Raw genomic sequence first — 13,153 nt, 5'->3', positions numbered from 1 at the left:
TGAGACTGGATGGCCTTCACAATGAAACTGGGAAGGCTGGGCTGGGCGGGAGCTGTGATTGTGGTCAGTAATTGGCTGATCGGGGCAATGGGGGACCAAAATCTGAGAGCACACCGTGGCATGTGCCATTCCTGTGGGTAGGGCACAGTGCTCTGGCACTAAGGATGCTGGGAGCCAATCTGCATCTAAGTCTCATATTTTTGTTTCATCAATAGAGCTAAATGCTTTATCACTCCAATATACAAATAACTCCCTAAAAAGAAGTAGTTTTGCCCTCATGCAGTGGTATTCCTTAGCGGCAATGAATAAAAATGAAAAAATCTGAACTGTATGATAAAAATACACGAGTGAAGTCTGGCACTGCCAATGCAGCAATTTCTAGGGCCTATTTTCAGTATGATGCTCAAAATATTGAGGCTATTCTGTCACTTGAAACCCTTTATCTTTGTTTGTAGGAAATGGAAAGAAAATTAAAGTTCTCTGTACCATGTGTTCATCCCACAAAGCCTTTGAAGCTCTTGTGTTAACTGTTTGAGGTTCAGAAACAGAAGGAAACTTTCAAGATAATATAAACGGCTCCAAGGAGAAAATGTCTTTAATTCATGACTAAACAAGCAAACATATATTTTCTGTTTCAAAAAGATGACTGAGCTTCTTCCTGCCAGGAAAAATAAATCCATCTGATTTTGCTTTAAGCTGTCCTCTTTTTCAAATGCAGCAAGGGGCTCCAGTTTCTTTGGATGATGTAATTTGACTGTTCTGCTCGAATTCTGCTCCCCGTTGATGTCATGTTGCCGCTAGCCAACTATTCAAAGAGAAAAGCAACTTCTAGTTTAGATTAGAGCATGGGGCGGCTGAGGTTTATAACAACCCAGCATCCCAGGATGCCGGTGTAGATCCTCCCAGGCAGAGCTCAGCTTTAAGAGGAGCTGGGGCTCTGTCTGGCGGGACCCCTACCTGGGGTTGGGTGGCACCCTGGGGCAGCTGATGATGGCAGCGCTGGGAAGGCAAGGTATGTGGGGGGTCGTGGGGTGCCTGGGGGTGGTGAGCTGGAGCCCCGTGGGGAGAAGTGTTTGGCTATTGAGGGACAAAGTTCAGCTGAGAGGCCTGTGCAGTCAGGGAATCTGTGCAGACTGATGGCTGGAGGTCTCCACACTTCTCCTAAACTGCTTTTGACTAACTCCCCAGCTTTCCTTGAGCCTTAGTGTCCCAGATGAGCAAACAGCGTCTTGCAATAATTACTGCCTGCTGCTCTCCGGTGTTCTCGGTATCCAAAGCATAGCTCTTCTGGGCCACAATGAGGTCTAAGATTCATCGTAATTCAAGATGTGATTAGGAAATATTCATCTCACCTGTGTCCACACTGCCGTGATGAGGCTGAAGGTCAGCTGGTTGCTGGGGCTGGGGAGGTCTGCCTGTGGGGTCCCGGGCTGTTGGCCCCAGGCTGCAGGCTAGTTTCTGTGCTGACTTGGCAGGCTGCGGGCTAGAAGACTGTGGCCCTGAGATGGGGCTGCCTTCCTACTTCCCAGAGCCAAGGCTCAGATGTTTGTTGTTTTGGGACTCTTACATGTGGAAGCAACATGGCTGGAGACACAGTGGGAGGTAGAGGGGCTGAGCTGCCATGCATATGTTTGCACTTAACGTACTTAGTTTCTCTGAGATTTGAGGAACCTTCTCCTTAGCGGAGATCAGACAGGATTTTCACATACCTTCAGGAATGTGTGTGTGCAAAGCATACACAGTGGAGGGTGACGGGCTGTGCCAAGCCTTTCAATCTGAGCCATGTGAATAAACTCACTCCTCTGTGAGAGCAGGCACGAGCATGGCCACATGGCTTTTAAGTCGGAGCTGGCTTTGTTCAGTGGCAGCTCAGAGCGTGGATGCAGTAGCTTGGTATAATGAAGGGCTCATTTAGTTACAGGACTGTCAGCTGCGAATGGCCTTCCGTAGGGACGCTTTGGCACGTGAAGGCACCTGCACCCCCCTGTGCAATGTATTCCCCTCTGGCAGACTCCTCCATCCTGGTGGGCGAGGGCAACGATGAGGGGAGAAGCCAGCACTGCCGCCTGGGCCGCAGGGCCAGGGAGGCTTCCACAGGAGCAGGGAAAGCCCGTGGCGATCAGTGCTCACTCAGGTCAGGGGTGGGAGTGGCAGCAGCGAAGTCCCCATCTGCAACCCTCTGTCCGTCCTGTGATGGTTGCTTTTATGTTCCTTGTGACAGATGGATTAAACATTTCTTCCCATCTTAGAGAGGCGCTGGGAATTCACATACCTGTTGTGGGAGAAGGAGGATGACTATATTTCATAAAAAACAAATACAATTTTAAATAGGGAGGGAGGAAGCGCCACATCCCTCTTTGCTTTACATGGTGTTGCCAGAATGGGAAAAGCAGTGGGAGAACGGCTGGGGGCAGAGGAGCTTTGGGGCTGCAAGCCAGGCTGCTTGGGTGTGAGCTCTGTTTGATCTCCATGGTCTCTGTTTCCCTCTTAAACAGAACAAGATTTTTTTTATCTGTGGGCAGATAAAAAAAGGGTGCTAAAAAAACCCTAACGTCTTACATGGCTGCTACTTCGCAGAAGGGAATCCCGCATCAGGGTCATTCCTGTTAAGAAACAAGAAAATGCTGCCGTCATGGGAAACCAGAATGAAAACCGGCAAGGGGGGGGGTGCGCTTTGGGCCCTTCTCCTTCCCGAGGTCAATGGCAAGGCTCACCTTCTCTGCAAAGGCAGCAAGAGGAGGTTCATGGTTAGCCTGAAGGGGTGATTTTTTTCTTGCTGCACACAACTGTTGTGCCTTCCTCTTACCTTGTTAGGATATAAATAACTGAGGAAATGGCTTGCTTTATCAGTGTTACATAAATGTCCACCACTGTAACTTTGAACTGTAGATAGATACTAAAAATGGAGATAGATATTCAGGAGTTAGTGAAATTTTATACCAGATCTTTGATTGCCTTGTAGCATCATAAAAAGCAAAGCCAGTGTTTCATGTGTTTAATAATTTAGCTAATAATTAACTTGCAATAGGGAGAAATGCCTGCATCCAGGGCCAATTCACCTACTGGTCCTCTGCCTTCTATTTGAATGGAGCAAGGACATTTTCTCAACACACACAATCTAGCCAACCTGTCGCATGTTTAAGCCAACGGCCTATGATCCTAGCTTTACAAGAATATAGGTATAGCTAAAAGCAAGACAAAACAGAGAAGAATGGAATTATAACCAGGCAATGAGCTTACAGAAGAGATGTAAACTGTTGCTGAATTTATAGCCCTTTCCTCCTGTCATCCTATTCCCTTTTAATGATCATTAAGAATTACATTGTGTTAGCTGGCTGGTGAAAACAAGTCTAGGAATTTGGAGTGAATATTTTGACTAATAACTGTGACATATATATTCCATTTTTTATTTTTATGTGTCTTATGTGACATATGTCTTTATGTGTGACACTGTTTTAGGCTGTGTATGAAGATACATATTTTGTTGATCAAGTTTTATCTGTACTGAGTTTTGGAGGGTTTGTTCATTTTTTCTTACGTGTGTCCTCCCGTCACTTTTGGATGCTAACTACACTACATTTGCCAGAAGGGAAAAGCCTGCTATTCCCTTACCTTATGTCTGAGCTGGACATCTTCACTTACAGCTTCTGATTTCAGATGCCTTCCCATTTTCTAGCAGTGATTCCCAGCAGCAACCCTCTGGTTCCTGGCAATGGTGCGAGGTCAACATGTTCTGTGCTTGTGCAACCTTGTAAGTGACAGAAGGGACTCGCTGCTATATAAATTACCAGAATTATTTTCCATTTTGTTTTTAATGAGAAGTCAATCAGCAGTAAACTTTGGAAGCAGCTGACACTGCCAACTTGATCCCAGTTTGCCCTGCCAGCAACAGGTATCCGTGCACGTGAGCTCCCACAAGCAGTGATTGGCAAATTCCTAACACTTCACAATCTCAGCTTCTCATTTGCTTTATCCCAGTTTAACCATCTGGGAATTGCTCTGATCTTTGTACCTTCCACTGTGCTTTCATTTTCAGACTCTGTTGTCAGGTTCAATTACCTAGCCAGGAATTCTTTTAAAAAAGCAGCCTGTGATCAGTCAGAGCCTTCTGTGAAATTGTGAAAGGTGCTCTTTACCAAAGCATCAGCATGGTGGATGACTATTTTCACTGCTTTATAGCAATTTTCATGCCTTTCATGCATTATTTTTGAGTGGTGTAAGAATCGGACGAGGCCCATGGCAACCTTTACTCATAGTGTTCTGATGGGTTATTTCCTTCAGATTAGATGAAAGGTTCATAGGTAGATCATAAATATTTGGTCTCTTCCTGAATTCAAAGGTCGCTTTGCATGAAAGCAGCAAGCTAAATGTAAGAACAGGAGTGGTTCTACAACTGAAAGTCATTCTGCAGAATGCCCAGTTGCTGAATGTCAGAAAGGAGTTCCTCCAAGCCCAAGTAAGTCCATTTTTTTTAATATTCTTTCATCTTTTTTCTGTAATGTGTCGTTATAACCAAATTCGGCTCTTAGCACTGCATTTGCATCCTGCAATCCTGCAAATGCAGATAATCTGTTACAGATCTGTTTTCAGGTAATCATCTACAGATGCAGGGAGTGTTTTGAACTTAATTTCATAAAACAGGTGAGCTGTTGTGTGAGACAGTAGCTCAACAAATAAGCTTCATTTGCACCTAGATGAACTCAGTTGGGCATTTTTCAGGGTGGCTCCAATGGCTAGATAACAGCCATTTTTAAAAAAGGAGCCCACAGACATTCAGAGAACCATTTGGCAAATTCAGAAACTGCATTATGACATGGGTTAACTGTATAGGTTTATTAGATGGGAGTTAATGTCACACATCTAGCAGGGAAAAGCAATTCTTTGAATATCTGATCACCAAATGGAAGAAGTACGCAGTGCTGAACTAGCCCAAAAGATCAGAAAATATTGTGAGGATCTTCTGTACAGTTCTATTTCAAACTTCACTGAATTCTTCCCTTCATAAGGTTTTCATCTACGGTTGTGATACTTCCCTGTGTTGTTGTTGAGTTGTCAGGCTTCAATGCTGTCCATGTTTTGCAGAAGTCAAGCACTGGGGGTTAAGAAACATCTGCCAAAAAAAAAAAGAAAAATAGAAAATGCAGTAATAAATTATGGCTTCTTCACTTCCAATACCTTTTCATTTTGTAAAATGGCAAAATTCTTCATATTTATTAAAGCATGGAAAACTATCAGGCAAGCAACTTCCTATTTGCAGTGGCTGCTGTTGCTGGTTCCCTATTGCTGTCTTCTCACATTAGGAGAGACAATGGGTGTTTTTTCAGTATTTTATGTATTATGAGTTAGAAAGGCACAGAGCACAGAATAGCTCAGAACTGGGCCTTCACAAAATGGATGCAGAATATTTGGGAAACAGGTCACTTTGCTCCACACCTCCGCAGTTTTTCAGTTTGTTAATTTTTCATTCCCTTCTCTCTTTGCAGTGGCTTGACAGCAGCAGACACCTTTGTCCTTTTCCATGATTACAACAGGTTTCTTGGTTTTGCAGCTAGGCTGATATCCACGTAATACTTATAATTATGGCAGTAGTCCAAGCAGATGATGTGTCTAGCTATGGCTTTTACATTGACTTTTAAACATTTTTTGAAGTGGTTCTCTTGCCTTCGTAACAGCAAGGTCACTACTGTTACAGACTTACAAGCCTGATTTTTCACTCATATGGATGAAGCAGACACAAGTCTGTGACAGCCTGGGGAAGAGGAATAATGCTTCCAGACTCCCAGACTAGGACCTTGTCCATGTGACTATGAACCTGTGTCACCATCCTTACAGTGACAGATATGCAAAAAACTGAACTCGTAAGAGGAAAGAACAAGCTGGGTCCATTTCCTTTCTAAGCAGCTATTTGATTTCTGTTGGAAATACTGTGGTCTGAAAGCCGACAGTAGCATCTCAAACAGCTCTCAGAGAACACAACACACTTTCAAGCACTGCATTGGAAGTGATTTGCAGATGCCTCTTTCTGACAGGGTCTAAGATCAGCTCTCTGTTATGTGCTTCCAGCACACTCAGGTTACTGACGGATTTCAGATCACGGAGTTCCTCATGGGATCAAGTGACTGGGGAGACACTGAAAGAAAGAAAGAAAGTAAAGCTGCATACATACACATCACATTTTCATCCTGAAAGTAGAGATGCATATTAAAAGGGAGAACTCAAGTAAGTTAAAAACAAAGTTCAGTGATCTTAAAGTGCAAAGTACAAGCAAAAGGAAATTAAGGTATTATACTGGGTGTGGTATTGAATCTTGTACCCGTTGGGGCTGGATTCCCTACATACACTGGGCATGTCATTGTTTTTTGTAGCTGGCCAGGCAGATCGCTTCAGCACTGAGCACCTCACCGGGTTTCTGACTTCCTAGGTGACCATGAGTACCGAATATGAAAAAGAACATATCAAAAAGCTGCAGGAGCAGCGTATGTCCATGCAAAAGAAAACCTTCACCAACTGGATGAACAATGTCTTCTTCAGGAACAATGTAGGTAGCTCTTTCAGTTTGGGAATTTTTTTGCTTTTTATTTATTTCACCCAATGTAGTGGTTTTTTATGTTGTTTTTTAACTTACTTTTCCTGAGTGTTGTCATTACACATATATGCAAGCGAGGAAGGCTTTGACTAACCAGAGTGCTCCAGCCTGTATCTTTTACCTTATATCTGTCTCCGTTGTCCATGTTACCAATCTTCCCTGAAATCGGGGTTCACTTTTGTAGACTATATAACCCTGTCATATTGTGATGTCCACTTATCTTGGTGATCATCTCAGAGGAAGATGTTTATTTGCTCTTCTTTTTCCTAGAAGTAAAGTATCTGCAAATGTCTGGATTTCCCCAAACAATGCTCAATTCTTAATTGCCTGGCTAAAATTCAAGACTTCCTGCTTTGCCTTATCAGTCCAGCTTGATTTGCTGCTCAATGTCTTTGAAAAAGCTGCCTTAAACCTAGCAATTTCAGACATACTACCATGCAAGTACAGACCAGTTTGTTTTCAGTAAGTCTCTGACCTCCAAAAAGCTTCAGAACTAGTGTACAGTTGATTTGTGTGTGCAAGGGAACTCCAACATATTCCAAAAGTCTCCAGACTTGCTGAAGATAAACTCATTTCAGGCACAAATGATGTAGCTGTGTCACAGTAGGGAATTACATCATCCAAAATAAATTCCTTTTTTCTAGAGTCTTTAGTTGATATTAATGAAAATGGACCTTGGAGAAACCAAGTAGGACCAGGTCTCTTGATTCCATTCTAGCTCATCACTATTATATGATACTTCAATACTAGATGCATTTTTTTCAGTGTAATGTTTTAACTTGGTGATTGGTGCAAAGGCAGCCTCAGCGCACAACAAACTTTTAAATTTATTTTTCTCACCATGAGAGAATTTCAAAATATTCCCATTTTGCCATCTGCAGAAAGTTAGGTTTTTATGGTGTAGGAAATGATTTCTGTTTAGCTACAGATAAATATATACGCTTTCTCGTTTTAAAAACACCTTCAGGTTCAAAGATTAAAAGGTCAGTCTTAACTTCCTGCACAGTACTTGTTCATGTACCATAAAAGCATGGGGAAAAAAGCCTGTGAGAGCTTTCCAAACCATATATGGTAAGAAATGGTGCCAAGACTGACAGCTTATCTAGGTCTTCTCAACAATGTAGTCTCAGCTTTTCAACGCACACTTTAACGTGATTGGATCATACTACACGACACTGCAGTGTTCTCAGTTGCACTGCTGCCTACTTCAAGTCTAGCACTAAGGATGCTGTTGGATTGACTTTGTTAAACAATCTGTGATTGGTATCTTTATGAGAAGAGCAATGCAACAAAGCTATTAAAACAGTTGCTGGGTGAGGCATAAAGAAGATATATGAAGACTTTCTACAAGTTTAAATGGAACTATTCTTCATTTATAGACGTGTCACAGAATATAACAGCTTTAACGTATTTTATGGTAATATATCTAGGCAGAATTTTAAGTTTATTTAATATGCAAAAAGAAATAAAGTTGGCAAGTAAACAAGGAGATTTTCATGTAGATAATCAGTCAGAGAAAGTTGTAAACTCTTGTTCCACACACAGTACAGACTTAAAGTCTCTGACTTGCTTTTACACCTTCAGTGTTATCTTCTTTCTCTGAAGAAAAGATCTGTTAAACTGATTAACAATTGGTCAGGAATGAACAATTGGTCAGGAATGAAAAAGTGCATGTCTGTTACTTGTCCATTTTTCCCCTTACATGTAACTATTCTCTGAATTAAAGAAGCTACTACTTCAGATTTTTTTTTTTTCTGAAGACAAAATGTCTATTTGGCGTGATGTCAGAATCACACCAAATTATTGTTGGGGGTGTGGTATAGTTTCAATGTCACTCCTTGATGGCTAGTGGTATAAGGTCAAAAGGAAACGCCCAAGGCAAGTTCTTGTTAGGTCAGAGTACACACTATGTCATGTTGTATCACCTAAGCACCGTGTGACCTCACTACTGGCAGCGATGAAACAGATTTTTGTACAATATCTTAATCTTTCGCTTAGTGTGAGACTCTGGCTAAAAATATGGAGACTTTGGGTGGTAGTGCAGGTCTAAGCAGGACCTAACAGACTTTGTTAAGACTATGGAGTAAAAAATGAGTCACTGAGTGGGATCATCAGCTCAATTTTTAAATGAAATACATTACTCAGAATAAAAAGTTGAAAATATTCATTTGACTTGAAATAAAATGTCAGCACTTCCAAAACGTTTGTTTTTGAAAATGCTGGAGGCTTTTTATTATTTTTCAAAATCTCCTGCTTTTTTCTATATTTGCTGAGTGTTGGGCTGTTTTTTTTTTTTTTACTTCAGCCTACTTTCATAAATACTGTCAGTCCTTTCAAATCCATTTTTTTCACAAATTCAGATTCATCACTTTTCGCATATATGCACTGACATACAGAAGACTCAGTGAAACTGCAAGAAGGTTTAATATTAGAAGTAGAGGGTTCTGTGGGCCAAATGTTCAGTCAGAGACTTTATTGTATGCCTGGTCTTTGCAGGTAAAAGTTGAGATAGAAGATATTTACACAGACTTGAAGGATGGCATCTCTCTCATGCTACTGCTGGAGCTGCTCTCTGGAGAAACTTTGCCCAGACCAAACCGGGGAAAGATGAGAGTGCATTTTCTAGAGAACAACAGCAAAGCCATCACATTTCTGAAATCCAAGGTAAGTTAAGACTGATACTAGAGATCACAACAGCTTACATCTGTTACTAACTAATTATAATATTATGTTCATTATAATTTCCCCCTCTAATACACAATAAGATAAGTCTTTGAAGACAGGCCAGAGGTTTTATTAAAAGAAAAAAAAGACATCAGATTTTAATTTATTTGTTATTTGAGTAATATGACTTATAAACAGCTAAAGTTCCCCTGAAACGAGTCACACCTAAATGAAAACGTACTGTATTTCTGTATCTTTCTAGATGTTCTGTTTTCCCAGGTGTTGGGGGAGACCAAACATCATTAGGCAAAGGTGAAGCTACCTGGTATAAAAATGGAGATTTTTAGAGCTCTGATTCTAACAGTTTCAGCAAGTCATTGCAGTGGTTTTATTTATTCCAGTTGAGTATCGTAATTTGAGTTAAAAGTTAGTATGTCCTTTTTTTTCTTTTCTAAGCAAACATTTTATTGTAGACCTCTGGAAAATCATCACACAAAACTCCATGCTATGAATTCCTAAGTTGCAGAGGGGTTTCATAGCAGTAGACATGGGAAAGTATATAATGTCTGGATTTTTGCTAATTACGAAACAAATGCAATATAGGACGGGGCTCCAGCTAGCACCTGCCTGCTGAGGGTACACACTGTGTAAGGCCCAGTGGTATGTGCACGTCTAGGCTCTGCCAGCGGGACCAGCCAACCATCACTTCTCACTTGAGTCCGGCCTCCAGAGAGCGAATCATGCAGATAGCAGAAGAGAGTAAAGCGTGCTCAGACTTCTTGAAGAGATGTTGGCATAAACTATAACCCCACTTACTGCTCAAGTAATAGTGGAGAAGACAGCAATGACTTGTTTAGTAGATATCTGTACTGTTTGGTGAGCCCAAGAGCTATATGCTGACTAGCTGGCTGGAGACCAGACAGAGGAGACAGTCTCTGAGTTTGCCCTGCTGTCAGTTGTTTGGAGGAAAGGAACACTGAATTGTGTCTTTTTTCTCTCCTCAACTACCAGTTTTCAAAACCCTTATAGGAATTTTAAATCTTTGAGACCGCTGTCCCTTTGCCAGGCTTTTGCTTGAAACTCTCCTTGGTGTGCATGAGAGCTAGGGTTTGAACATGGGAGCTCACAGTGTAAAACCTGTTTCCTTCAGAAAACAGCCTGAAGACCCACTTCAATAACAGCTTGTTACACAGACATCTCCTTCAGAGAGCTGTACATGAGTACTTTTATGCTGAACGGATATTGGTTTATTAGCAGGTACAAGTAAAATTGATTGGTCCTGAGAATATCGTAGATGGTGACAGAACCTTAATCCTGGGACTTCTCTGGATCATTATACTTCGGTTTCAGATTTCGTCTATCAAACTTGATAAGGTAAAACTGTCTATGTCTTTTTGCCTGACTAGAGTATTTCAGAGGCTTTGTAGAGTTTAGGGCCAGCAAGGACCATTTTGATGATGTTTCTGGCTCATTTTGATCATGCAGATCTTATAGTATTACCGAGTTGCTCAGCCAGCAATTTCTAAAGCAACTGAAGGCATTTTATAGTTTCTCAAGGAGACAGAAAACAGTAGCTTGGAGATAGATAGGATATTCATGTTCCTCACTCTCTTCCACAAACTTTTTACTGGTTTTTGACTACAAAAAGAATTTCTCTGACACAGTTCTCTCTAGATTTGAACTGCATGATGCTCCTTTGCTCTTTCTCTGAAGAAACGTAATTTTAAAAAAATTATTTAACATGTACTCTAAGTACATGAACGATAAGATCCTGTGAAGGTATTATGAAATCAAAGTTAATAATTTGTAACATTAGACCTGGATACATTATATTTTATTTCTGAGTTCTAGTTGACAGTTAAGGAAGCAAATAAACTGAGCTTTACATTCAACTTGATTTCTACAAACCTTGCAGAAGAGAAACATTTAAAAACTTTTTAACACTTGTATTTCATGTTATAATTTCTGAGTTCATTCAATTCACTTTTACTTTAATAGAAAACTTCTACTTTCATGTTAAATCATTATACCTTCATGGCAGATACAGTCTGCAAGTCATGACTTTGAGGGGATTTGTGAATAGGACAGAAGTAATACAAAGTGATCTTTGGGAACATAAGCGTAAACCCACTGATGCTACTTCCACATATTGTTCACACAGATTTTTCTTTTCCCTGCTGTCTTCACAGGAAGAATTTGGAGGCAGAGCTGATGTTCTATTTGCCAATGAAGCCCTACTACTCTGGTGCCAGCATAAAACCGCCAGCTATTCCAATGTGAATGTGAAGGACTTCTCCAAAAGCTGGAGTGATGGGCTAGCCTTCAACGCACTCATACATGCTCACAGGTAAGATCTGATGGATCAGTTAAAGAGGAGTTGCTCATTGCCGTTTCTAGCTTTGGCACAAGTTGTTCCAGGGTCTGAATTACAAGTATTTTTCAAGAAATAGTCAAATTCTCTCTTTGCCTTTCCTCACTGAAGACTCTCCTTTCTTAAATAGATACTCTCTGACAACGGAAGGACCAAAAGCTCCTGCTTGGTAATTCCTATTGTTGGGCACAAATGAAATTTCCAAGGGAGTATCACACATCTCAATAATGCTGCCCATTATTTGGTCTTAGCCCCTCAGTCATGTTCCCATTACTCTTTTTCAAAAGTGATTATTTTAGAGACTAGTTTTATTGTATGAACTGTGAGCATGTATACCTTCTGGTTTAGTTGTAACAAAATAAGAAACCTCTCAGTATCTTTCTTTCTCCCTTCTCTGGCCCTTTGAAAAAGTGTGAAGAAAACAGTCCAAGGCATGAGAGGGAAACCACCTGGGATAATGTTATGGTTTGGCTGCAGCTGGCAACAAAAGCGTCACGCAGCTTTCCCTCCCTCCGCCGGGGTGCGGAGGAGAATGGAAAGAAACGGGCAGAAACTGGTGGGTCGGGATAAGGGCAGTTTAACAGAACAGCAAACAAAGGGAACAGTAATAACAACGATACAGATGAGGAGAAAACACAACACAAACCACACAACCCAGAGAGCCACCCTCCCGGACCGGACCGCCGCCCGGGCTCCCGAGCCGTGAGTGAGTTCCCGCCCTCCAGCTCCCCCCCACCGGAACCCAGCATAATGGCACATGGTATGGAATACCCTGCTGTGTTTGGCCAGGTGGGGTCAGCCTGCCAGGCTGTGCCCCTTCCTGGATTCTGGTGAAAATTAACCCTGTCCTGGCCGAACCCAGGACAGATAACCTTCAACATTTCTTCCCCCATTAACAGTTCTCCTACATATTCTGGCAGGATACCACAGTGGGATCCTGTAACTTCCCCAGCTGGGAGTCACAGCCCATTTCAGAATTGCCTTTCTAGTGGGCTTTGTTTTTCACCCACAAGAGAAGAGAAGAAATAAGCGAAGGGCAGAGATTTGCTGGGAGTGGTACTTCAATTTCATAAAGGACAATTTTCTTCCTGTTATCTAGGCAAGATGCGATGCTCTTGAATGAAGCTCAGTGTCAGACAGTAATTTCAGCATTAATGTCATATTCCTCAGTCTAATAAGTTGTTTATGGTTTATAATCTGAAAAAATTTATGACAAACATAAATCTTTCTTCCCTTCCACACTGTGTTTTTCTCCTTCCCCAGGCCTGATCTTATCCACTATAGCTCACTGCGGCAGGACCAGCCCATCAAAAACCTGAACAATGCCTTCAATGTTGCTGAGAAAGAGCTAGGAATCAGCAGACTGCTTGATGCTGAGGATGTAGCAGTACCCTACCCAGATGAGAGATCCATCATGACTTACGTGTCACTTTATTACCACTACTTCTCCAGACTGAAACAAGGCCAGACAATACAAAAGCGACTTACCAAAGTAAGTGCATTGCTATCTTCAGAAGTTAAAAGTTAAATAC

General features: G+C 41.5%; 1 protein-coding gene across 5 annotated transcripts in view; it reads left to right on the top strand.

The window, feature by feature from the left end:
• Positions 1-4,374: 4,374 nt before the first annotated feature.
• The window catches only part of SPTBN5 (spectrin beta, non-erythrocytic 5), a 102,932-nt gene continuing 94,153 nt past the window's right edge, over positions 4,375-13,153 (top strand). For 3 of the 5 annotated variants that reach the window (XM_075425323.1, XM_075425324.1, XM_075425320.1), the window contains exons 1-6: positions 4,375-4,456; positions 6,366-6,538; positions 9,083-9,250; positions 10,505-10,624; positions 11,440-11,597; positions 12,885-13,113. In XM_075425323.1, coding sequence (XP_075281438.1) covers positions 6,428-6,538; positions 9,083-9,250; positions 10,505-10,624; positions 11,440-11,597; positions 12,885-13,113 — 786 coding nt within the window. In that variant the 5' untranslated portion in view covers positions 4,375-4,456; positions 6,366-6,427. Of the gene's footprint in view, positions 4,457-6,167; positions 6,220-6,365; positions 6,539-9,082; positions 9,251-10,504; positions 10,625-11,439; positions 11,598-12,884; positions 13,114-13,153 lie in introns of those variants that run through there. The other 2 variants (XM_075425321.1, XM_075425322.1) reach the window with 2 other exon arrangements.

This window comes from Opisthocomus hoazin, chromosome 7 (genome assembly GCF_030867145.1).
Source record: "Opisthocomus hoazin isolate bOpiHoa1 chromosome 7, bOpiHoa1.hap1, whole genome shotgun sequence".
NCBI lineage: Eukaryota > Metazoa > Chordata > Aves > Opisthocomiformes > Opisthocomidae > Opisthocomus > Opisthocomus hoazin.
This window is presented reverse-complemented; position numbering and strand designations above follow the sequence as displayed.